The 25,709-nt window shown below is 60.4% G+C and overlaps 1 protein-coding gene across 1 annotated transcript in view; it reads left to right on the forward strand.

Moving 5' to 3' along the window:
• Positions 1-25,709, forward strand: part of SYNGAP1 (synaptic Ras GTPase activating protein 1) — a gene marked incomplete at its 5' end in the record, with an annotated part of 53,753 nt that overhangs the window by 10,917 nt on the left and 17,127 nt on the right. Inside the window, 8 exons of the mRNA XM_084223748.1 lie at positions 4,493-4,637; positions 4,732-4,968; positions 10,803-10,983; positions 12,273-12,293; positions 14,818-14,993; positions 18,009-18,050; positions 21,415-22,297; positions 25,457-25,630. Coding sequence (XP_084079874.1) covers positions 4,493-4,637; positions 4,732-4,968; positions 10,803-10,983; positions 12,273-12,293; positions 14,818-14,993; positions 18,009-18,050; positions 21,415-22,297; positions 25,457-25,630 — 1,859 coding nt within the window. The remainder of the gene's footprint in view (positions 1-4,492; positions 4,638-4,731; positions 4,969-10,802; positions 10,984-12,272; positions 12,294-14,817; positions 14,994-18,008; positions 18,051-21,414; positions 22,298-25,456; positions 25,631-25,709) is intronic.

Below are 25,709 nucleotides of genomic sequence, written 5' to 3' on the forward strand. Positions count from 1 at the left end.
ACCATCACAAGACCATTGGGTGGTCCCCACTCATGGCCATGTTCCATCCCCACCATCACGAGATCATTGAGTGGTCCCATTTCATGGCCATGACATGGTCGGGTGGTCCCCACTCATGGCGATGGTGTTCCATCCCCACCATCACAAGATCTTTGGGTGGTCCTTCGCATATCCATGACAGGGTTGGGTGGTCCCCACTCATGGCCATTAGATCATGGGGTGGGTCTCCACTCGTGGCCATTAGGCCATTGGGTGGTCCCCACTCATCGCCATGTTCCATCACCACCATCATGAGATCTTTGGGTGGTCCCTTATCATGGTCATATTCCATTGCCACCATCATGAGATCTTTGGCTGCTTCTCCTTCATGGCCATGTTCCATCACCACCATCACAAGACCATTGGGTGGTCCCCACTCATGGCCATGTTCCATCGCTACCATCATGAGACCATTGGGTGGTCTCCACTGATGGCCATTTGGTCACTGGGTGGTCCCCACTCACGGCCATGTTCCATCACCACCATCACGAGATCTTTGGGTGGTCCTTCTCATATCCATGCCATGGTTGGGTGGTCCCCACTCATGGCCATTAGGTCATTGGGTGGTTCTCCACTCACGGCCATTAGGCCATTGGATGGTCCCCACTCAAGGTCATGTTCCATCACCACCATCACAAGATCATTGGGTGTTCCTAACTTATGCCCATGTTCCATCCCCACCATCATGAGTTCATTGGGTGTTCCTCACTCATGGCCATGTTCCATCCCCAACATCATGAGATCTTTGGGTGGTCCCCACTCATGGCCATGAGATCTTTGGGTGGTCCCCACTCAAGGTCATGTTCCATCCCCACCATCACAAGATCTTTGGGTGTTCCTCACTCACAGCCATGTTCCATCCCCACCATCATGAGACCATTGGGTGGTCCCCACTCACGGCCATGTTCTATCACCACCATCATGAGATCTTTGGGTGGTCCCCACTCATGGCCATTAGGTCATTGGATGGTCTCCACTCACGGCCATGTTCCATCCCCACCAATCCAAGATCATTGGGTGGTCCCATTTCATGGCCTTGACATGGTCGGGTGGTCCCCACTCATGGCGATGGTGTTCCATCGCCACCATCACGAGATCTTTGGGTGGTCCTCATATCCATGACATGGTTGGGTGGTCCCCACTCATGGCCATTAGATCTTTGGGTGGGTCTCCACTCATGGCCATTAGGTCATTGGATGGTCTCCGCTCAAGGTCATGTTCCATCACCACCATCACAAGATCATTGGGTGTTCCTAACTTATGCCCATGTTCTATCCCCACCATCATGAGACCATTGGGTGGTCCCCACTCATGGCCATTAGGTCATTGGATGGTCCCCACTCATGGCCATGTTCCATCCCCACCATCATGAGATTGTTGGGTGTTCCTCACTCATGGCCATGTTCCATCACTACCATCATGAGACCATTGGGTGGTCCCCACTCATGGCCATTAGATTATGGGGTGGGTCTCCACTCGTGGCCATTAGGTCATTGGATGGTCCCCACTCATGGCCATGTTCCATCCCCACCATCATGAGATCTTTGGGTGGTCCCTTTTCATGCCCATGACACGATTGGGTGGTCCCCACTCAAGGTCATGTTCCATCACCACCTTCATGAGGTATTTGGGTGGTCCCTTCTCACATGTATGACATGGTTGGGTGATCCCCATTCATGGCCATGTTCCATCACCACCATCATGAGATCTTTAGGTGATCCTTTCTCACATCCATGACATGGTTGGGTGATCCCCACTCACGGCCATGTTCCATCCCCACCATCACAAGACCATTGGGTGGTCCCCACTCACGGCCATGTTCCATCCCCACCATCATGAGTTCATTGGATGGTCCCCACTCACAGCCGTGTTCCATGCCCACCATCACGAGATTGTTGGGTGTTTGTCACTCATGGCCATGTTCCATCCCCACCATCATGAGTTCATTGGGTAGTCCCCACTCATGGCCATGTTCCATCGCCACCATCATGAGATCTTTGGGTGTTCCTCACTCATGGCCATGTTCCATCGCCACCATCATGAGATTGTTGGGTGTTCCTCACTCATGGCCATGTTCCATCCCCACCATCACGAGATCTTTGGGTGGTCCTTCTCATATCCATGACATGGTTGGGTGGTCCCCACTCATGGCCATTAGATTATTGGGTGGTTCTCCACTCGCAGCCATTAGGTCATTGGATGGTCCCCACTCAAGGTCATGTTCCATCACCACCCTCACAAGATCATTGGGTGTTCCTAACTTATGCCCATGTTCCATCCCCACCATCATGAGACCATTGGGTGGTCCCCACTCATGGCCATTAGGTCATTGGATGGTCCCCACTCATGGCCATGTTCCATCCCCACCATCATGAGATTGTTGGGTGTTCCTCACTCACGGCCATGTTCCATCACTACCATCATGAGACCATTGGGTGGTCCCCACTCATGGCCATTAGATCACGGGGTGGGTCTCCACTCGTGGCCATTAGGTCATTGGATGGTCCCCACTCACAGCCATGTTCCATCACCACCATCATGAGTTCATTGGGCGGTCCCCACTCATGGCCATTAGGTCACTGGGTGGTCCCCACTCACGGCCATGTTCCATCCCCACCATCATGAGATCTTTGGGTGGTCCCCACTCACGGCCATGTTCCATCTTCACCATTATGAAATTGTTGGGTGTTCCTCACTCATGGCCATGTTCCATCACCACCATCACAAGATCATTGGGTGTTCCTCACTCATGGCCATATTCCATCCCCACCATCATGAATTCATTGGGTGGGTCTCCACTCATGGCCATGTTCTATCACCACCATCATGAGATCTTTAAGTGTTCCTCAATCATGGCCATTAGGTCACTGGGTGGTCCCCACTCACGGCCATGTTCCATCCCCACCATCACGAGATCATTGGGTGGTCCCATTTCATGGCCATGACATGGTCGGGTGGTCCCCACTCACGACGATGGTGTTCCATTGCCACCATCACAAGATCTTTGGGTGGTCCTCATATCCATGACATGGTTGGGTGGTCCCCACTCATGGCCATTAGATCATTGGGTGGGTCTCCACACACGGCCATTAGGCCATTGGATGGTCTCCACTCACGGCCATGTTCCATCCCCACCATCATGAGTTCATTGGGTAGTCCCCACTCATGGCCATGTTCCATCGCTACCATCATGAGATTTTTGGGTGTTCCTCACTTGTGGCCATGTTCCATCACCACCATCATGAGATCTTTGGGTGTTCCTCACTCATGGCCATGTTCCATCACCACCTTCATGAGATCTCTGGGTGGTCCTTCTCACATCATGACATGGTTGGGTGGTCCCCACTCATGGCTATTAGGTCATTGGGTGGGTCTCCACTCGTGGCCATTAGGTCATTGGATGGCCTCCACTCAAGGTCATGTTCCATCCCCACCATCACGAGATCATTGGGTGGCCCCACTCATGGCCATGTTCCATCCCCACCATCATGAGTTCATTGGGTGGTCCCCACTCACGGCCATGTTCCATCCCCACCATCACAAGATCATTGGGTGTTCCTAACTTATGCCCATGTTCTATCCCCACCATCATGAGACCATTGGGTGGTCCCCACTCACAGCCACTAGGTCACTGGGTGGTCCCTACTCACGGCCATGTTCCATCCCCACCATCATGAGATTTTTGGGTGGTCTCCACTCAAGGTCATGTTCCATCCCCACCATCATGAGTTCATTGGATGGTCCCCACTCACAGCCGTGTTCCATCCCCACCATCATGAGATTGTTGGGTGTTCCCCACTCATGGCCATGTTCCATCACCACCATCATGAGATCTTTGGGTGGTCCCCACTGATGGCCATTAGGTCATTGGATGGTCCCCACTCATGGCCATGTTCTATCACCACCATCATGAGTTCATTGGGTGGTCCCCACTCACGGCCATGTTCCATCCCCACCATCACAAGACCATTGGGTGGTCCCATTTCATGGCCATGACATGATTGGATGGTCCCTACTCACGGCCATGTTCCATTGCCACCATCACAAGATCTTTGGGTGGTCCTTCACATATCCATGACATGGTTGGGTGGTCCCCACTCATGGCCATTAGGTCATTGGATGGTCCCCACTCACAGCCATGTTCCATCACCACCATCATGAGTTCATTGGGCGGTCCCCACTCATGGCCATTAGATCATTGGATGGTCTCCACTCATCGCCATGTTCCATCCCCACCATCACAAGATCTTTGGGTGGTCCCCACTCATGGCCATGTTCCATCCCCACCATCACGAGATCTTTGGGTGGTCCCTTCTCCCCTCCCTGACACAGTCCCCTCCCTTCTCCCCCCGCCCCTCGCTGTCCCCTCGCTGTCCCCTCGCTGTCCCCTCGCTGTCCCCTCGCTGTCCCCTCGCTGTCCCCCCGCTGTCCCCCTGCCCGCGCCGTGCCGCAGGCGAGTTCATCCGCGCGCTCTACGAGTCGGAGGAGAACTGCGAGGTGGACCCCATGAAGTGCTCGGCCTCCACGCTGGCCGACCACCAGGCCAACCTGCGCATGTGCTGCGAGCTGGCGCTCTGCAAGGTGGTCAACTCCCACTGGTGAGTGCGGGGACGCGGCGGGGACAGCGGGGACGTCCCAGGGTCCGGGTGACACCGGGTGACGCCGTGTGACGCCGTGTGACGCCGTGTGCAGCGTGTTCCCGCGGGAACTGAAGGAGGTGTTCGCCTCGTGGCGGCTGCGCTGCGCCGAGCGCGGGCGCGAGGACATCGCCGACCGCCTGATCAGCGCCTCGCTCTTCCTGCGCTTCCTGTGCCCCGCCGTGATGTCCCCCAGCCTCTTCGGCCTCATGCAGGAGTACCCCGACGAGCAGACGGCGCGGACGCTGACCCTCATCGCCAAGGTCATCCAGAACTTGGCCAACTTCACCAAGTGAGGGCGGCGGCGGCGGGAGGGACCGGGGAGAGGGGGGAGGGGTGGAGATGGATGGGGGGGGATGGGTGGAGATGGACGGGTGTGGACCGATGGATGGGTGATAACAGTCGTTGATGATGATGATGATGATGATGATGATGATGATGATGATGATGATGATGGATGGTGGGTCATGGTGGATGATAACAGTGGTTGATGATGATGATGATGGGTGGTGGGTCATGGTGGATCACAGATGATGAAGGAAGGTGGATGATGATGGATGATGGCTGACCATGGATGATGGATGACAGGTGGTGATGGACAATGTATCATGGATGATAACAGTGGTTGATGATGATGATGGATGATGGATGGTGGGTCATGGTGGATGATAACAGTGGTTGATGATGATGAGGATGATGGATGGTGGGTCATGCTGGATCACAGATGATGATGGAAGGTGGATGATGATGGATGATGGCTGACCATGGATGATGGATGACAGGTGGTGATGGATGATGATGATGGGTCATGATGGATGATAACAGTCGTTGATGATGATGATGATGATGGTGATGGCTGGTGGGTCATGATGGATGACAGGTGATGATGGATGGAAGATGGATGATGGGTCATGATGGATGACAGGTGATGATGGATGCATGATGGATGGTGACTATGGATGGTGGTGATGATGATGACAATGGATGAAGGATGACGATGGATGGATGGATGATGATGGGTGATAACAGTGGTTGATGATGATGATGGATGATGGATGAGAGATGATGATGATGGAAGGTGGATGATGATGGATGAGGGCTGACAATGGATGATGGATGACAGGTGATGATGGATGACGGATGATGGATGATGATGGATGATAACAGTGGTTGATGATGATGATGGATGTTGGATGGTGGGTCATGATGGATGACAGGTGACGATGGATGCATGATGGATGGTGACAATGGATGATGATGATGATGACAATGGATGAAGGATGATGATGGACGGATGGATGATGAGGGGTGATAACAGTGCTTGATGATGATGATGGGAGGTGGATGATGGATAACGATGGATGATAGATGACAGGTGATGATGGATGACGGATGATGGATGATGATGGATGATAACAGTGCTTGATGATGATGATGGATGATGATGGATGATAGATGACAGGTGATGATGGATGACGGATGATGGATGATGACGGATGATAACAGTGGTTGATGATGATGGCTGATGGATGATGGATGGATGGATGAGGATGGATGGATGATGACAATTGATGATGATGACAATGATGACAATGGATGATAGATAACCATGGATGACAGATGATGATGGATGATGGCTGATGATGGATGATGGATGATGGATGACAGGTGATGATGGATGGATGGTGGATGGTGACAATGGATGATGATGACGATGATGACAATGGATGACAGATCACTATGGATGACAGGTGATCATGGATGATGGATGGATGGATGGATGGATGGATGGATGATGGATGATAACAGTGGTTGTGATGATGGATGGTGAATGATGGATGACAGATGATGATGGATGATGGATGATGATGGGTGATAACAGTGGTTGATGATGATGATGGATGACAATGGCTGAGGGATGGGAGGTGAGGATGGATGATGGCTGATGACAGATGATGGATGACATGAAATGATGGATGATGGATGGATCGATGATGGATGATGATGATGGGTGATAACAGTGGTTGATGATGATGATGGATGACAATGGCTGAGGGATGGGAGGTGAGGATGGATGATGGCTGATGACAGATGATGGATGACATGAAATGATGGATGATGGATGGATCGATGATGGATGATGATGATGGATGATAACAGTGGTTGATGATGATGATGGATGATGGATGATGGGTCATGATGGATGACAGATGATGATGGATGACAGATGATGACGGATGGATTGTTGATGGTGACAATGGATGATGATGGATGAGAGATGACGACAGATGATGGATGACAGGGGATGATGGATGCATGATGGATGATGACAATGGATGAAGGATGATGATGATGACAATGGATTACAGATGATGATGGATGACAGATGATGATGGATGATAATGGAAGATGACAATGGATGAAGGATGATGATGGATGGATGATGATGATGATGATGATGATAGTGGATGAAGGATGATGATGGATGGATGATGGATGATGATGATGATGATGTCAACGGATGAAGGATGATGATGGATGAAGGATGACAATGGATGATGATGGAAGATGGATGATGATCAATGATGATCAATGATGACAATGGATGAAGGATGATGATGGATGGATGACAGGTGATCATGGATGGATGATGGATGAGGATGATGGTGACAATGGATGACAACAGATGATGATGGATAATGGATCATGATGATGATGTCAACGGATGAAGGATGGTGATGGATGAAGGATGACAATAGATGATGATGGAGGATGGATGATGATCAATGATGACAATGGATGAAGGATGATGATGGATGGAGGATGATGATGGATGGAGGATGGTTGATGATGGATGGATGATGATGGAGGATGACAATGGATGAAGGATGACAATGGATGATGATGGAAGATGGATGATGATCAATGATGATCAATGATGATCAATGATGACAATGGACGTAGGATGATGATGGATGCATGGATAGATGGATGAGAGGTGATCGTAGATGGATGATGGATGAGGATGATGACAGTGGATGAAGGATGATGATGGAGGATGACAATGGATGAAGGATGATGAGAATGATGGATGGATGATGGATAGATGGATGATGACAATGGAAGAAGGATGATGGGGATGATGGATGGATGATGGTTGATGATGGAGAATGACAATGGAGGAAGGATGATGATGATGATGATGGATGGACGATGGTTGATGATGATGATGGGTGATAATGGATAGAGGATGATGATGATGATGGATGGATGATGATGATGGTTGATGAGGATGATGATGACGACAGGTGACAATGGATGAAGGATGATGATGATGATGGATGGATGATGGTTGATGATGGATGATGGATGAATATGGAGGATGACAATGGATGAATGATGATGGATGGATGGGTGATGACAATGGATGAAGGATGATGATTGATGGTTGATGATGATGATGGCTGATAACAATGGATGAAGGATGATGATGATGGATGGATGATGGTTGATGATGGAGGGATGGATGGATGATGAAAACGGATGAAGGATGATGATGATGATGGATGGATGACGGTTGATGATGATGATGATGATGGGTGACAATGGATGACAACAGATAATGATAGATGGATAATGGTTGCTGATGGATGATGGATGATGATGGAGGATGACAATGGATGGAGGATGATGATGATGATGGATGGATGATGGCAATGGATGATGGATGATGGATGATGGTTGATGATGGTTGATGGTTGATGATGATGATGATGGATGATGATGGACGATGACAATGGATGGAGGATGATGATGAGGATGGATGGATGATGGTTGAGGATGATGATGATGATGACGACGGGTGACAATGGATGAAGGATGATGGATGATGGTTGATGATGATGACGGTTGATGATGACGATGATGATGACGACGGGTGACAATGGATGAAGGATGATGATGATGGTTGATGATGGATGATGGTTGATGATGATGACGGTTGATGATGATGATGATGATGACGATGGGTGACCATGGATGACAATGACGATGGGTGACCATGGATGACAACAGATAACGATGGATGATGGACAACCTCCCTTCCCACCCATCCCCACCCCTCACCTGCCGCCTGCCACCCCCCCCCCCACACACACACTGGGGACACCCTTCACCTGCCAGTGCCCACCTGCTGGCCCCGCCCTCACCCGCTGGGGGTGTCCCTGCCCACCTGGCTGCCCTGCCCTCACCTGCCAGGGGTACTCCCACCCCCCTGCCAGGGCCACCCTCACCTGCGGGGATGTTCCCACCCACCTCCAGCTCCACTCTCACCTGCTGGGGGTGTCTCCGCCCACTTGCCAGCCCTGGTCTCACCTGTCATGAGGTGTCCCCGCCCACCTGCCCGCCCCAGTCTCACCTGTCATGAGGTGTCCCCACCCACCTGCTGGCCCCACCCTCACCTGCCCAGAGGTGTTCCCACCCACCTGGCTCCCCCACCCTCACCTGCTGGGGGTGTTCTAACCCACCCGCTGTCCCCACCCTCACCTGCTGGGGCCCACCTGTGTGACCTACCCTCACTTGCTGGGGGTGTTCCTGCTCACCTGCTGGCCCCTCCTTCACCTGTTGGGTGTCCCTGCCCACCTGCCAACCCCACTCTCACCTGCTGGAGACGTTCTCACCCACTTGCTGGCCTCACCTGTCAGGAGGTGTTCCTGCCCATCTGGTGGCCCCACCCCCACCTGTTGGGGGTTTCCCTGCCCACCTGTCACCCTCGCCCTCAGCTGCCAGGTCCCACTTGCTGGCCCCGCCCTTACCTGCTGGGGATGTTCCCACCCACCTTCCAGCCCCACTCTCATCTGCCGCAAATGTAGCCATCCACCTGTGGGCCCTGCCCTCACCTGCTGGGGGTGTCCCAGACCACCTGCCAGCCCTACGTTCACCTGTCAGGTTTCCCACCCACCTGCCGGCCCCACCCTCACCTGTCAGAAGGCATCCCTGCCCACCTGTTGGCCCCACCCTCACCTGCTGGGTGTTGCCGCCCACCTGCCAGCCCCACCCTCACCTGTTGGGTGTCCCTGCCCACCTGTTGGCCCCACCCTCACCTGTTGGGTGTCCCCACCCACCTGCCAGCCCCCCCCTCACCTGTTGGGTGTCCCTGCCCACCTGCCAGCCCCACCCTCACCTGTTGGGTGTCCCTGCCCACCTGCTGACCCTACTGTCACCTGCCAGGACTGTCCCCATGCCCCTGCCGGCCCCACCCTTACCTGCTGGGTGCCCCCGCCCCCCTGCCGGCCCCACCCTCACCTGTCAGAAGGTGTCTCCGCCCACCTGCCAGTCCCGCCCTCACCTCCAGGGAGTGTCCCCGCCCACCTGCTGGCCCCACCCTCACCTGCTGGGTGTCCCCGCCCACCTGCTGGCCCCACCCTCACCTGTTGGGTGTCCCTGCCCACCTGTCGGCCCCACCCTCACCTATTGGGTGTCCCCACCCACCTGCCAGCCCTGCCCTCACCTGCTGGGTGTCCCCACCCACCTGCCAGCCCCGCCCTCACCTGTTGGGTGTCCCTGCCCACCTGCCAGCCCCACCCTCACCTGCTGGGTGTCCCTGCCCACCTGCCAGCCCCGCCCTCACCTGATGGGTGTCCCTGCTGCCCTGCCGGCCCCGCCCTCACCTGTTGGGCATCCCTGCCCACCTGCCAGCCCTACTGTCACCTGCCAGGACTGTCCCCGCCCCCCTGCCGGCCCCACCCTCACCTGTTGGGTGTCCCCACCCACTGCCAGCCCCGCCCTCACCTGTTGGGTGTCCCTGCCCACCTGCTGGCCCCACCCTCACCTGCTGGGTTTCCCCGCCCACTGCCAGCCCCGCCCTCACCTGTTGGGTGTCCCCGCCCACCTGCCGGCCCTGCCCTCACCTGTTGGGTGTCCCTGCCCACCTGCCACCCTACCCTCACCTGCTGGGTGTCCCTGCCCACCTGCTGGCCCCACCCTCACCTGTTGGGTGTCCCCGCCCACCTGCCAGCCCTACCCTCACCTGTTGGGTGTCCCTGCCCACCTGCTAACCCCACCCTCACCTGCTGGGTTTCCCCGCCCCCTGCCGGCCCCGCCCTCACCTGGGCTCACCTGCGGCAGGTTCGGGAGCAAGGAGGAGTACATGGCGTTCATGAACGAGTTCCTGGAGCTGGAGTGGGCCAGCATGCAGCAGTTCCTGTACGAGATCTCCAACCTGGACACGCTGACCAACAGCACCAGCTTCGAGGGCTACATCGACCTGGGCCGCGAGCTGTCCACGCTGCACGCGCTGCTCTGGGAGGTCATGAGCCAGCTCAGCAAGGTACCGCACCTGGGCGCACCTGGGGAGCCCCCCGCGGCCTCACCTGTGCGACCACGGCTTCACCTGTGCAGCCACAGGCTCACCTGAGGGGTGGCCATGGGGATGGACAAACTGCCTGAGCTGCTCTGGGAGGTCATGAGCCAGCTCAGCAAGGTACCGCACCTGGGCAGCCCTCACCTGTGCGGGGACAGCCTCACCTGTGCAGGGACAGCCTCACCTGTGCGGGGACAGCCTCACCTGTGCAGGTTCAGTCTCACCTGGGGGTGGCCATGGGGAGGGACATGGTGCACGCGCTGCTCTGGAAGGTCATGAGCCAGCTCAGCAAGGTACCGCACCTGGGCGCACCTGGGGAGCCCGCCATGGCCTCACCTGTGCGGCTACGGCTTCACCTGTGCAGGCTCAGCCTCACCTGGGGGCTGGTGATGGGGAGGGACATGGTGCATGCGCTGCTCTGGGAGGTCATGAGCCAGCTCAGCAAGGTACCGCTCCTGGGCAGCCCTCACCTGCGCGGGGACAGCCTCACCTGTGCGGGGACAGCCTCACCTGTGCAGGTTCAGTCTCACCTGGGGGACACCTGGGGGGTGGCCATGGGGATGAACATCCTGCCTGAACTGCTCTGGGAGGTCCTGAGCCAGCTCAGCAAGGTACTGCACCTGGGCACACCTGGGGAGCCCCCCGCGGCCTCACCTGTGCGGCTACGGCTTCACCTGTGCAGCCACAGGCTCACCTGGGGGGTGGCAATGGGGAGGGACATGGTGCACACGCTGCTCTGGGAGGTCATGAGCCAGCTCAGCAAGGTACCGCACCTGGGCAGCCCTCACCTGCGCGGGGACAGCCTCACCTGTGCAGTGACAGCCTTACCTGTGCGGGGACAGCCTCACCTGAGGGGTGGCCATGGGGAGGGACATGGTGTACGCGCTGCTCTGGGAGGTCCTGAGCCAGCTCAGCAAGGTACCGCACCTGGGCGCACCTGGGGAGCCCCCCACAGCCTCACCTGTGCGGTGAAAACCTCACCTGTGCAGTGACAGCCTCACCTGGGGGGTGGCCATGGGGAGGGACATGGTGCATGCGCTGCTCTGGGAGGTCATGAGCCAGCTCAGCAAGGTACCGCACCTGGGCAGCCCTCACCTGTGCGGGGACAGCCTCACCTGTGCAGTGACAGCCTTACCTGTGCAGTGACAGCCTTACCTGTGCGGGGACAGCCTCACCTAGGGGACACCTGGGGGGTGGCCATGGGGAGGGACATGGTGCACGCACTGCTCTGGGAGGTCATGAGCCAGCTCAGCAAGGTACCGCACCTGGGCAGCCCTCACCTGCGCGGGGACAGCCTCACCTGTGCGGGGACAGCCTCACCTGCGTGGGGACAGCCTCACCTGTGAAGCCACGGCCTCACCTGGGGGCTGGTAGTGGGGAGGAACAAACTGCCGGAGCTGCTCTGGGAGGTCATGAGCCAGCTCAGCAAGGTACCGCACCTGGGCGCACCTGGGGGGCCCCCCACGGCCTCACCTGTGCGGCCACGGCCTCACCTGTGCGGCCACAGCCTCACCTGGGGGGTGGCCATGGGGAGGGACATGGTGCACACACTGCTCTGGGAGGTCCTGAGCCAGCTCAGCAAGGTACCGCACCTGGGCGCACCTGGGGAGCCCCCCACGGCCTCACCTGTGTGGTGAGAACCTCACCTGTGCAGTGACAGCCTCACGTGGGGGTGGCCATGGGCAGGGTGAGCCCCTCCAGCCTCCGCAGGTGTCCCCCCCCCGCCCAGGTGAGCTCCCACCATTTGAGCTTCCTGGGGGTTCCCCCAGGTGAGGTCCCAGGGGTCCCACCTGCCCAGGTGAGCTCCCCAGGTGAGCTCTCCAGGTGTGCCCAGGTGTGCCCAGGTGTGCCCAGGTGTGCTGTGTGCCCCCCCGCTGAAGCTGGGCCCCATTGCAGTCATTGGGGTTCCCCTGGATGAGGTCCCACGTGCGCTCAGGTGTGCTCAGGTGCACTCAGGTGTGCTCAGGTGTGCTCAGGTGTGCTCACCTGCCCGCAGGAAGCGCTGCTGAAGCTGGGCCCCAATGTAGGCATTGGGAAATCAATGGGGTTACCCTGGATGAGGTCCCAGGTGCTCTCAGGTGCACTCAGGTGTGCTCAGGTTTGCTCAGGTGCACTCAGCTGCTCTCAGGTATTCCCAGGTGCACTCAGGTGCTCCCAGGTGCCCTCAGGTGTGCTCACCTGCCCACAGGAGGCGCTGCTGAAGCTGGGCCCCATTCCAGTCATTGGGGTTCCCCTGGATGAGGTCCCAGGTGTGCTCAGGTGCACTCAGGTGTGCTCAGATTTGCTCAGGTGCTCTCAGCTGCTCTCAGGTGCCCCCAGGTGTGCTCAGGTGTGCTCACCTGCCCGCAGGAGGCACTGCTGAGGCTGGGCCCTGTTGCAGTCATTGCGGTTCCCCTAGATAAGGTCCCAGGTGTGCTCAGGTGTGCTCAGGTGTGCTCAGGTGTGCTCACCTGCCCGCAGAAGGCACTGCTGAAGCTGGGCCCTGTTATAGTCATTAGGGTACTCCTAGATAATAAGGTCCCAGGTGCCCCCATGTGCGCTCAGGTGTGCTCACCTGCCCGCAGGAGGCACTGCTGAAGCTCAGCCCTATTGCAGTCATTGGGGTTCCCCTGGATGAGGTCCCAGGTGTGCTCAGGTGCGCTCAGGTGCTCTCAGGTGTTCCCAGGTGCACTCAGGTGCCCCCATGTGTGCTCAGGTGCACTCAGGTACACTCAGGTGCGCTCAGGTGTGCTCAGGTGCGCTCAGGTGCCCCCAGGTGTGCTCAGGTGTGCTCAGGTGCCCCCAGGTGTGCTCACCTGCCCGCAGAAGGCGCTGCTGAGGCTGGGCCCTGTTGTATTCATTGGGGTTCCCCTAGATCAGATCCCAGCTGTGCTCAGGTGCTCTCAGGTGTGCTCCGCTGCCCGCAGGAGGCGCTGCTCAAGCTGGGCCCCGTTGCAGTCATTGCGGTTCCCCTAGATAAGGTCCCAGCTGCTCTCAGGTGCTCCCAGGTACACTCAGGTGTGCTCAGGTGCACTCAGGTGTGCTCAGGTGCCCCCAGGTGCCCCCAGGTGTGCTCAGGTGTGTTCACCTGCCCGCAGAGGCACTGCTGAGACTGGGCCCCATTGCAGTCATTGGGGTTCCCCTGGATGAGGCCCCAGGTGTGCTCAGGTGTGCTCAGGTGCCCCCAGGTGTGCTCAGGTGTGTTCACCTGCCTGCAGAAGGCACTGCTGAAGCTGGGCCCTGTTGCAGTCATTGGGGTTCCCCTAGATAAGGTCCCAGGTGTGCTCAGGTGTGCTCAGGTGTGCTCAGGTGTGCTCACCTGCCCGCAGGAGGCGCTGCTGAAGCTGGGTCCCATTGCAGTTATTGGGGTACCCCAGATCAGGTCCCAGCTGTGCTCAGGTGCCCCCAGGTGCGCTCAGGTGCGCTCAGGTGTGCTCAGGTGCCCCCAGGTGTGCTCAGGTGTGCTCACCTGCCCGCAGGAGGCGCTGCTGAAGCTGGGCGCTGTCAGAGCAATTGGGGTTACCCTAGATCAGGTCCCAGGTGCCCCCAGGTGCCCCCAGGTGCGCTCAGGTGCCCCCAGGTGCCCCCAGGTGTGCTCAGGTGTGCTCACCTGCCCGCAGGAGGCGCTGCTGAAGCTGGGCGCTGTCAGAGTGATTGGGGTTCCCCTAGATGAGGTTCCAGGTGCCCCCAGGTGCGCTCAGGTGCACTCAGGTGCTCTCAGGTGCACTCAGGTGTTCCTAGGTACACTCAGGTGCCCCCAGGTGCCCCCAGGTGTGCTCAGGTGTGCTCACCTGCCCGCAGGAGGCGCTGCTGAAGCTGGGCCCGCTGCCGCGGCTGCTGACCGACATCAGCGTGGCGCTGCGCAACCCTCACCTGCAGCGCCAGCCCAGCCAGGGCGAGCGGCTGCCGCCCAAGGGGCTGGTGCTGCGCGGGCCCTCGGCCGACCTGCAGCCCTACCTCGTGCGCGACCTCAACAGGTGAGCGCACCTGCCCCGCCCCGCCCACACCCCCCCCGGGTCTGTTTCTGGGGCTGAGGTGTCACCTGGCCTCACCTGGGCTGGCCCCACCCACCTGTCACCCCCCCCGTGTGACCAAGGTGACCCCTCCATCTCACCTGGCCTCACCTGGGCTGGCCCCACACACCTGTGACCCCCCCCATCATGTCCCCTTGTGTGGCCAAGGTGTCCCCCTGTCTCACCTGGTGTCACCTGGTGTCACCTGGTGTGGCTCCACCCACCTGTCACCCCCCCCTTGTGTGACCAAGGTGACCCCTCCATCTCACCTGGCCTCACCTGGGCTGGCCCCACCCACCTGTTGTGTCCTGTTCTGTGGCCAAGGTGTTCTCCGGTCTCACCTGGTCTCACCTGGTCTCACCTGGAGTGGCTCCACCCACCTGTGACACACAGCCCCCCCCTTGTGTGACCAAGGTGACCCCTCCATCTCACCTGGTGTCACCTGGGCTGGCCCCACCCACCTGTCGTGTCCTGTTGTGTGGCCAAGGTGTTCTCCTATCTCACCTGGCCTCACCTGGGGTGGCTCCACCCACCTGTCACCACCCCCTTGTGTGACCAAGGTGATCTCTCCATCTCACCTGGCCTCACCTGGGCTGGCCCCACCCACCTGTCATCCCCCCTCATGTCCCCTTGTGTGGCCAAGGTGTCCTCCTGTCTCACTTGGTCTCACCTGGTCTCACCTGGTCTCACCTGGGCTGGCCCCACCCACCTGTCACCACCCCCTTGTGTGACCAAGGTGATCTCTCCATCTCACCTGGCCTCACCTGGGCTGGCCCCACCCACCTGTCACCCCTCCCCTTGTGTGACCAAGGTGACCCCTCCACCTCACCTGGCCTCACCTGGGCTGGTCCCACCCACCTGTCACCCTCCCTCATGTCCCCTTTTGTGGCCAAGGTGTCCCCCTGTCTCACCTGGTGTCACCTGGTCTCACCCGGGGTGGCTCCGCCCACCTGTGACACACCTTCCCCCCTCGTGTGCCCAAGGTGACCCCTCCATCTCACCTGGCCTCACCTGGGATGGCCCCACCCACCTGTAATCCCCCCTCATGTCCCCTTGTGTGGTCAAGGTGTCCCCCTGTCTCACCTGGTGTCACCTGGTGTGGCTCCACCCACCTGTCACCCTCCCCTTGTGTCTCCAAGGTGACCCCTCCATCTCACCTGGTCTCACCTGGCCTCACCTGGACTGGCCCCACCCACCTGTCACCACCCCCCTTGTGTGGCCAAGGTGTCTCCCTGTCTCACCTGGTGTCACCTGGTGTCGCCTGGGGTGGCCCCACCCACCTGTCATCCCTCCTCATGTCCCCTTGTGTCTCCAAGGTGTCCCCCTGTCTCACTTGGTCTCACCTGGTCTCACCTGGTCTCACCTGGGGTGGCTCCATCCACCTGTCACCACCCCCTTGTGTGACCAAGGTGACCTCTCCATCTCACCTGGCCTCACCTGGGCTGGCTCCACCCACCTGTCATCCCCCCTCATGTCCCCTTGTGTGGTCAAGGTGACTCCTCCATCTCACCTGGCCTCACCTGGCGTGGCCCCACCCACCTGTCACCCTCCCTCGTGTCCCCTTGTGTTCCCCTGTCTCACCTGGTGGCCGTCACTCTCACCTGTCCCCCGGTGTCCCCCCATGTCCCCACCTGTCCCAGGTGTCCCTGGGTCTCACCTGGGGGGTGTCACCTGTCCCCCGCAGTGTCCCCCTGGGTGTCATCACCTGTCCCAGGTGTCTCCAGATCTCACCTGGAGGTCTGGAGTCCTGCTCCGGTGTCCCCTCACCTGGGGGTGTCACCTGTCCTGCTCTGGTGTTTCTCACCTGTCCCACATGTCCCCAGGGGTGTTACCTGTCCTGGCCCGGTTTCCCCCCATGTCCCCACCTGTCACAGGTGTCCCCGGGGGTCTCACCTGGGGGTGTCACCCATCCTGCTCTGGTGTTTCTCACCTGTCCCAGGTGTCCCCAGGGGTGTCACCTGTCCTGCTCTGATGTTTCCCACCTGTCCCAGGTGTCCCCAGGGGTCTCACCTGGGGGTGTCACCTGTCCTGCTCTGGTGTTTCCCACCTGTCCCAGGTGTCCCCAGGGGTCTCACCTGGGGGTGTCACCTGTCCTGCTCTGGTGTTTCCCACCTGTCCCAGGTGTCCCCAGGGGTCTCACCTGGGGGTGTCACCTGTCCTTCTCTGGTGTTTCTCACCTGTCCCAGGTGTCCCCAGGGGTCTCACCTGTCCTGCTCTGGTGTTTCCCACCTGTCCCCGGGGGTGTCACCTGTCCTGGCCCAGTTTCCCCCCATGTCCCCACCTGTCCCAGGTGTCCCCGGGGGTCTCACCTGGGGGTGTCACCCATCCTGCTCTGGTGTTTCCCACCTGTCCCAGGTGTCCCCAGGGGTCTCACCTGGGGGTGTCACCCATCCTGCTCTGGTGTTTCCCACCTGTTCCAGGTTCCCCAGGGGTGTCACCTGTCCTGCTCTGGTGTTTCCCACCTGTCCCCGGGGGTGTCACCTGTCCTGGCCCGGGTTCCTCCCATGTCCCCACCTGTCCCAGGTGTCCCCGGGGGTCTCACCTGGGGGTGTCACCTGTCCTGCTCTGGTGTTTCCCACCTGTCCCAGCTGTCCCTGGGGGTCTCACCTGAGGGTGTCACCTGTCCTGCTCTGATGTTTCCCACCTGTCCCAGGTGTCCCCGGGGGTGTCACCTGGCCTGGCCTGGGTTCCTCCCATGTCCCCACCTGTCCCAGGTGTCCCCGGGGGTCTCACCTGAGGGTGTCACTTGTCCTGCTCTGGTGTTTCCCACCTGTCCCCGGGGGTGTCACCTGTCCTGCTCTGGGTTCCTCCCATGTCCCCACCTGTCCCAGGTGTCCCCCGAAGTGTCACCTGTCCCCCCCCCGTGTCCCCCCATGTCCCCACCTGTCCCAGGTGTCCCCAGGTGTCCCCGGGGCTGTCACCTGGGGGTCCCCCCCGGCCCTCACCTGGCTCTCACCTGGCTCTCACCTGTCCCCGCAGCTCTGTGGATCTCCAGTCCTACATGGTCCGGGGGCTCAACAGGTGAGGGGCGGGGCCTGGGAATTTGGGGGTTGGGATTTGGGATTGGGAGATTTGGGAGATTTGGGGATTTGGGGATTTGGGGATTTGGGATTTGGGATTTGGGGATTTGGGGTTTGGGATTTGGGATCTGGGATTGTGAGATTTGGGAGATTTGGGGATTTGGGGGATTTGGGGGGTTTGGGGATTTGGGAATTGGGATTTGGGATCTGGGAATGTGAGATTTGGGAGATTTGGGGATTTGGGGATTTGGGGTTTGGGGTTTGGGATTTTGAGATTTGGAGTTTTGGGGGTTTGGGAATTTGGGGTTTGGGAACTGGGATTGGGAGATTTGGGAGATTTGGGGGATTTGGGGATTTGGGGGTTTGGGATTTGGGGTTTGGGGAATTGGGAGATTTGGGGTTTGGGGGATTTGGGGGATTTGGGGGATTTGGGGTTTGGGGAATTGGGATTGTGAGATTTGGGGGATTTGGGGATTTGGGGGATTCGGGGGTTTGGGGGATTTGGGGTTTGGGGAATTGGGAGATTTGGGGATTTGGGATTTGGGATCTGGGATTGTGAGATTTGGGAGATTTGGGGATTTGGGGATTTGGGGATTTGGGGTTTGGGATTTGGGGATTGGGGTTTGGGGAATTGGGAGATTTGGGGATTTGGGGGATTGGGGATTTGGGGATTTGGGGTTTGGGATTTGGGATCTGGGATTGTGAGATTTGGGAGATTTGGGGGATTTGGGGGTTTGGAGATTCGGGGGATTTGGGGTTTGGGGTTTGGGATTGTGAGATTTGGGAGATTTGGGGATTTGGGGGATTCGGGGGATTCGAGGGTTTGGGGGATTTGGGGTTTGGGGTTTGGGATTAGAATAATATCTGGAATTTGGGGTTTGGGTTTTGGGAATCGGGATCAGGATGGGGAATGTGATTGGGATTGGGGGGGATGAAACTGGGATCGGGGACAGGGATGGGGACAGGAACATCTGGGTTGGGATGGGAATGTTTGGGACAGGGGACAGGAACATTTGGGATGGGGTGGGAATGTTTGGGATGGGGATGTTTGGGATGGGGATGTTTGGGATGGGGATGTTTGGGGTGGGAACATTTGGGATGGGGATGTTTGGGGTGGGGATGTTTGGGGTGGGGATGTTTGGGATGGGGATGTTTGGGGTGGGGATGTTTGGGATGGGGATGTTTGGGGTGGGGATGTTTGGGGTGGGGATGTTTGGGATGGGGATGTTTGGGATGGGGATGTTTGGGGTGGGGATGTTTGGGATGGGGATGTTTGGGGTGGGAACATTTGGGATGGGGATGTTTGGGGTGGGGATGTTTGGGGTGGGGATGTTTGGGATGGGGATGTTTGGGGTGGGGATGTTTGGGATGGGGATGTTTGGGGTGGGGATGTTTGGGGTGGGGATGTTTGGGATGGGGATGTTTGGGATGGGGATGTTTGGGGTGGGGATGTTTGGGATGGGAACATTCGGGCCAGGGATGGGACAGGACAGGAACAGCAGCGGGACAACGATCCCACAAATGGGAATTGGGAATTGGGGCCGGGTCCAACCGCCCTCACCCCATCCCGTATCCCCCATTCCCCCATCCCCTGACCCCAATCCCATGTCCCCCCCATCCCCTGTCCCCATCCCACATTCCTATCCCATATCCCATCCCATATCCCATCCCATATCCCATCCCATATCCCCATCCCATATCCCCATCCCATATCCCTATCCCATATCCCATCTCTCATATCCCATATCCCCCATCCCATATCCCATATCCCATATCCCATATCCCATATCCCATATCCCCATCCCATATCCCATATCCCATATCCCATCCCCCATATCCCATATCCCATATCCCATATCCCATATCCCCATCCCATATCCCATATCCCATATCCCATATCCCATCCCCCATATCCCATATCCCATCTCTCCATCCCATATCCCATATCCCACATTCCCATCCCATATCCCATACCCCGTATCCCATATCCCATATCCCATATCCCCTATCCCCTATCCCCTATCCCATATCCCATATCCCATCTCCCATCTCTCCATCCCATATCCCATATCCCATATCCCCATCCCATATCCCATATCCCCTATCCCCTATCCCATATCCCATATGCCATATCCCATATCTCCATCTCATATCCCATATCCCATATCCCATATCCCCTATCCCATCTCTCCATCCCATATCCCACCCCCGTCCCCCTACCCCCCATCCCACCTCACATCTCCCCCAATATCCCCACATCCCATACCCCCCATCCCATCCCACATCCCCCGTACCCCACATCCTGCCCCACATCCTGCCCCATATCCCATATCCCCCATCCCCGTACCCCCCCATCCCCGTACCCCACATCCTGCCCCATATCCCATACCCCCCATCCCATCCCATCCCATCCCATCCCATCCCATCCCATCCCATCCCATCCCATCCCATCCCATCCCACATCCCCCGTACCCCATATCCTGCCCCACATCCCGCCCCATATCCCACCCCCCATCCCCCCCCATATCCCATACCCCCCATCCCACCCCCACCCCCGTCCCGCCATACCGCATCCCCCACCCCCACCCCCGTACCCCACACCCCGCCCCACATCCCGCCCCATATCCCACCCCATTCCATCCTATATCCCATACCCCCCATCTCCGTACCCCACACCCGTACCCCCCATCCCACCCCCATCCCCCACCCCCATCCCCGTACCCCCCATCCTGCCCCACATCCCGCCCCATATCCCACCCCCCATCCCACCCTATATCCCATACCCCCCCATCCCCGTACCCCACATCCTACCCCATATCCCGCCCCATATCCCACCCCCTCATCCTGCCCCATATCCCATACCCCCCATACCCGTACCCCACACCCGTACCCCCATACCGCATCCCCCACCCCCATCCCCGTACCCCACATCCTTCCCCACATCCCACCCCATATCCCACCTCCCATCCCCCCCCATATCCCATACCCCCCATCCCCGTACCCCCCCCATCCCCCGTACCCCACATCCTGCCCCACATCCCACCCCCCCATCCCACCCCCCATCCCACCCCCCATCCCACCCTATATCCCATATCCCCCATCCCCGTACCCCCACATCCCGCCTCATATCCCACCCCCCATCCCACCCTATATCCCATACCCCCCATCCCCGTACCCCACATCCCGCCCCATATCCCACCCCCCATCCCCCCCCATATCCCATATCCCCCATCCCCCCCATATCCCATACCCCCCATCCCCGTACCCCACACCCGTACCCCCCTCCCACCCCCATCCCACCCCCCCACACCGCATCCCCCCGTCCCCGCTCCGTCCGTCCGTCCGTCCGTCGGTCGCTCCCGCAGCTCCATGGACGTGCCGCGCCTGCCGTCCCCGCCGCAGGAGAAGGGTCCCCCGGAGGTGCTGGTGCTGAGCCGCCCGCCGCTCGCCCGCTCCTCGCCCGCCTACTGCACCAGCAGCTCGGACCTGACCGAGCCCGAGGGCGGCCGCGGCGGCGCGCTGGGGGTCGGCAAGAGCGTCTCCATGCTGGACCTGCAGGACGGACGCGTGGACAGCATCCCCAGCCTGCCGGCCGAGCTGCTGGCCGGGGGCGCGGCGCCGGGGGGCGCGGGCCAGGGGGGGCTGCGGCCCGGGCGGCTCTCGCAGGGCAGCGCCTCCAGCCTGGCCCCGCCGCGCCTGGGCGTGCCCGAGCCCGGCGGGCCGCAGCTGCGGGTGCCGCTCTCCTTCCAGAACCCTCTCTTCCACCTGGCCGCCGACGGGCCCCTGCGCGGCCCCGACGGGGGCGGAGGGGGCGGCGGCGGGAGGGGCGAGGGGGGCGGCGGAGAGGGGGGGCACTTCGGGGGCGTCCCCCCGCCGCCGCTGCACGGCTACAGCAAGAGCGAGGAGCTGGCGACCCCTCCCCAAAAACACATCACGCACAGCCACAGCTACAGCGACGAGTTCGGGCGGCCGGGCGGCGACTTCGGCCGCAGGCAGCTGTCGCTCCAGGACACGCTGGCCCCCCCCCAGATCACCATCGGGGCCCCCCCGCCGCCCACCCCGCGGGGGTCGCGGGCGGGGAAGGGGGGCGGGGGGCCCTCGGCGCTGGGGGTGCCCCAGAAGCCGCGCCCGGCCAGCGGGAACCTGCTGGCCTCGCCCGAGCCCGCCTACGGCCCGGCCCGCTCCCGCCAGCCCTCGCTGGCCAAGGAGGCCTCGGTGGCCGGCATGAAACCGCCCGTCACCAAACAGGTGAGGGGACAGCGGGGACAGCGCGGGGACAGGGCGGGGACAGCGCGGGGACGGCGTGGGGACAGCGCGGGGACAGCGGCGGGGACGGCGCGGGGACGGCGCGGGGACAGCGCGGGGACAGCGGGGACAGAGGGGACAGCAGCGAGGACAGCGGCGGGGACGGAGCGGGGACAGCAGCGGGGACAGCGGGGACGGAGGGGACGGCGTGGGGACAGCGGCGGGGACAGCAGCGGGGACAGCGGGGGCAGCGCGGGGACAGCGGGGACAGCGGGGGCAGAGGGGACAGCAGCGGGGACAGCGGCGGGGGCAGAGGGGACAGCGCGGGTATAGAGGGGACAGCGCGGGGACAGCGGCGGGGACGGCGCGGGGACGGCGTGGGGACAGCCTGGGGACAGCGGCGGGGACGGCGCGGGGACAGCGCGGGGACGGCGTGGGGACAGCGGGGACAGCAGCGGGGATGGGGGACAGCGGCGGGGACAGCGGGGACAGAGAGGACAGAGGGGACAGCAGCGGGGACAGCACGGGGACAGCGGGACAGCGGCGGGGACAGCGCGGGGACAGCGGGGACGGACAGAGAGAACAGAGGGAAGAGAGGGGACAGCAGCGGTGACAGCGGCGGGGACAGAGGGGACAACAGCGGGGACAGAGAGGACAGAGGGGAGGGAGGGAAGAGAGGGGACAGTGAGGACAGAGGGAACAGCGCGGACAGAGGGGACAGAGGAGAGAGAGGGGACAGCGGGGACAGCGGGAGGGAGGGGAGAGAGGGGACAGCAGCGGGGACAGCGGGGACGTGGGGGGATATGGGGGGTTGGGGATATGGGGACACTGGGGACATGGGGGGACATTGGGGACGTGCGGGGTGTCGGGAGGTGTGGGGACATGGGGACACTGGAGGACAGTGGGGGGTGTGGGGGACATTGGGGACAGTGGGGACGTTGGGGACATTGGAGGGTGTGGGGGATGTTGGGGACATTGGGGACATTGGGGGTTGGGGATGTGCAGGATGTTGGGAGGATGTGGGGACATGGGGACACTCTGGGACGTGGGGACATCGGGAGTTGTAGGGAACGTTGGCACGTGGGACATGGGGACACGCTGGGGACGGGGTGGTGAAAGGGGGAACCAAACTCATCTTTGTGTCCCCCTGTGTCCCCCCCATGTCCTCCTGTGTCCCCACATCCCCGTGTCCCCCGTGTCCCCATGTCTGTGTGTCTGCCCGGTGTCCCCACTGTCCCCACGATGTCCCCCCGATGTCCCCGTGTTCGCCATCTCTTCCATACCCCCATATTCCCCTCACTGTCCCCTCACTGTCCCCATGCTGTCCCCATGTCCTCACACTGTCCCTACACTGTCCCCATGTCCCCCTGTGTCCCTACACTGTCCCCATGTCTCTGGGCTGTCCCCATGTCCCCACACTGTCCCTCCCTGTCCCCCTGTATCCTTGTATCCCCTCCCGTCCCCCGTGTCCCCCTCACTGTCCCCATGTCCGTGTGCCCCCCCCATGTCCCTGTGCTCCCTCCCTGTGTCCCCTCCCTGTCCCCGCACTGTCCCCATGTCTCCTCACTGTCCCTGTGTCCCCACACTGTGTCCCCGTGTCCCCTCCCTGTCCCTGATGTCCCCATGTCCCTTTGCCCGTGTCCTCACACTGTGTCTCTGTGTCCCCCAACTGTCCCCATGTCCCGGTGTCCCCTCCCTGTCCCTGTGTCCTCTGGGTGTCCCCTGTGTGTCCCCTCACTGTCCCCATGTCCCCACGCTGTCCCCTCCCTGTCCTCTCACTGTCCCCGTGTCCCCTCCCTGTCCCTGTGTCCCCCCTGTCCCCTCCCGGTCCCCATATCCCCATATACCCCTGATGTCTCCCGTGTCCCCGTGTCCCCTGGGTGTCCCCGTGTCCCCTCACTGACCCCGTGTCCCCTCCCTGTCCCCATGTCCCCTCCCTGTCCCTATATTCCTGTATTCCCCCGTGTCCCCCTGTTCCCCCGTGTCCCCTCTCTACTGTCCCCACTGTCCCCCTGTGTCCCCCCGTGTCCCCTGTGTCCTCGTGTGCTCTCCGTGTCCCCCCTGTCCCCTCCCTGTCCCCATATCCCCATATTCCCCTGATGTCCCTCTGTTCCCCCGTGTCTCTGTGTCCCCTCACTGCCCCCGTGTTCCCTCCCTGTCTCCGTGTCCCCTCACTGTCCCTGTGTCCCCCTGTCCCCTCCCTGTCCCCATATCCCCATATTCCCCTGATCTCCCCCGTGTTCCCCCGTGTCCCCGTGTCCCCTCGCCGTCCCCCGGGTGTCCCCGCGTGTCCCCTCACTGTCCCTATATCCCCATATTCAACTGGTGCCCCCCGTGTCCCCCTGTGTCCCCCGTGTCCCCTCACTGTCCCCGCTGTCCCCCGGGTGTCCCGGTGTCCCCTCACTGACCCCGTGTCCCGGTGTCCTCTTGGTGTCCCCCTGTCCCCTCCCTGTCCCCATATCCCCATATTCCCCTGATGTCCCCCGTGTCCCCCTGTGTCGCCCGTGTCCCCTCATGTCCCCTCACTGTCCCCGTGTTCCCTCCCTGTCCCCATATCCTATATTCCCCTGATGTCCCCCTGTCCCCCTGATGTCCCCCATGTCCCTGGGTCCCCTCCCCATCCCCGTGTCCCCTGGGTGTCCCCATGTCCCCTCACTGACCCCGTGTCCCCTCCCTGTCCCTATATCCCCGTATTCCCCTGTGTCCCCTGGGTGTCCCCCGGGTGTCCCCGTGTCCCCTGGGTGTCCCCCGGGTGTCCCCGTGTCCCCTCCCCGTCACCGCTGTCCCCCGGGTGTCCCGGTGTCCCCTCACTGACCCCGTGCACTCTCCCTGTCCCCATGTCCCCTCCCTGTCCCCATATCCCCATATTCCCCTGATCTCCCCTGTGTCCCCCGTGTCCCCCCGTGTCCCCCTGTGTCCCCGCTGTCCCCCGTGTCCCCCGCTGTCCCCGCTGTCCCCGCTGTCCCCCGGGTGTCCCGCTGTCCCCCGGGTGTCCCCGTGTCCCCTCCCGGTCCCCGTGTCCCCTCCCGGTCCCCGCTGTCCCCGCTGTCCCCCGGGTGTCCCGCTGTCACCCGGGTGTCCCCGTGTCCCCTCCCGGTCCCCGCTGTCCCCCCTGTCCCCCGTGTCCCCCCCGTGTCCCCGCTGTCCCCGGTGTCCCCGCAGGCGTCGCAGACGCCGTCCACGCTGAACCCGGTGCTGCCGGCGTCGGAGCGCACGGTGGCCTGGGTGTCCAACATGCCGCACCTGTCGGCCGACATCGAGAGCGCGCACATCGAGCGCGAGGAGTACAAGCTGAAGGAGTACTCCAAGTCCATGGACGAGAGCCGGCTGGACCGGGTAGGGCAGGTGTGAGGGACACAGGTGTGACTGGGACAGGTGTGCTCAGGTGTGTGAGTGATACAGGTGTGTGAGGGGT

The sequence above is a fragment of the Fringilla coelebs genome (genome assembly GCF_963513975.1).
Source record: "Fringilla coelebs genome assembly, chromosome: 31".
NCBI lineage: Eukaryota > Metazoa > Chordata > Aves > Passeriformes > Fringillidae > Fringilla > Fringilla coelebs.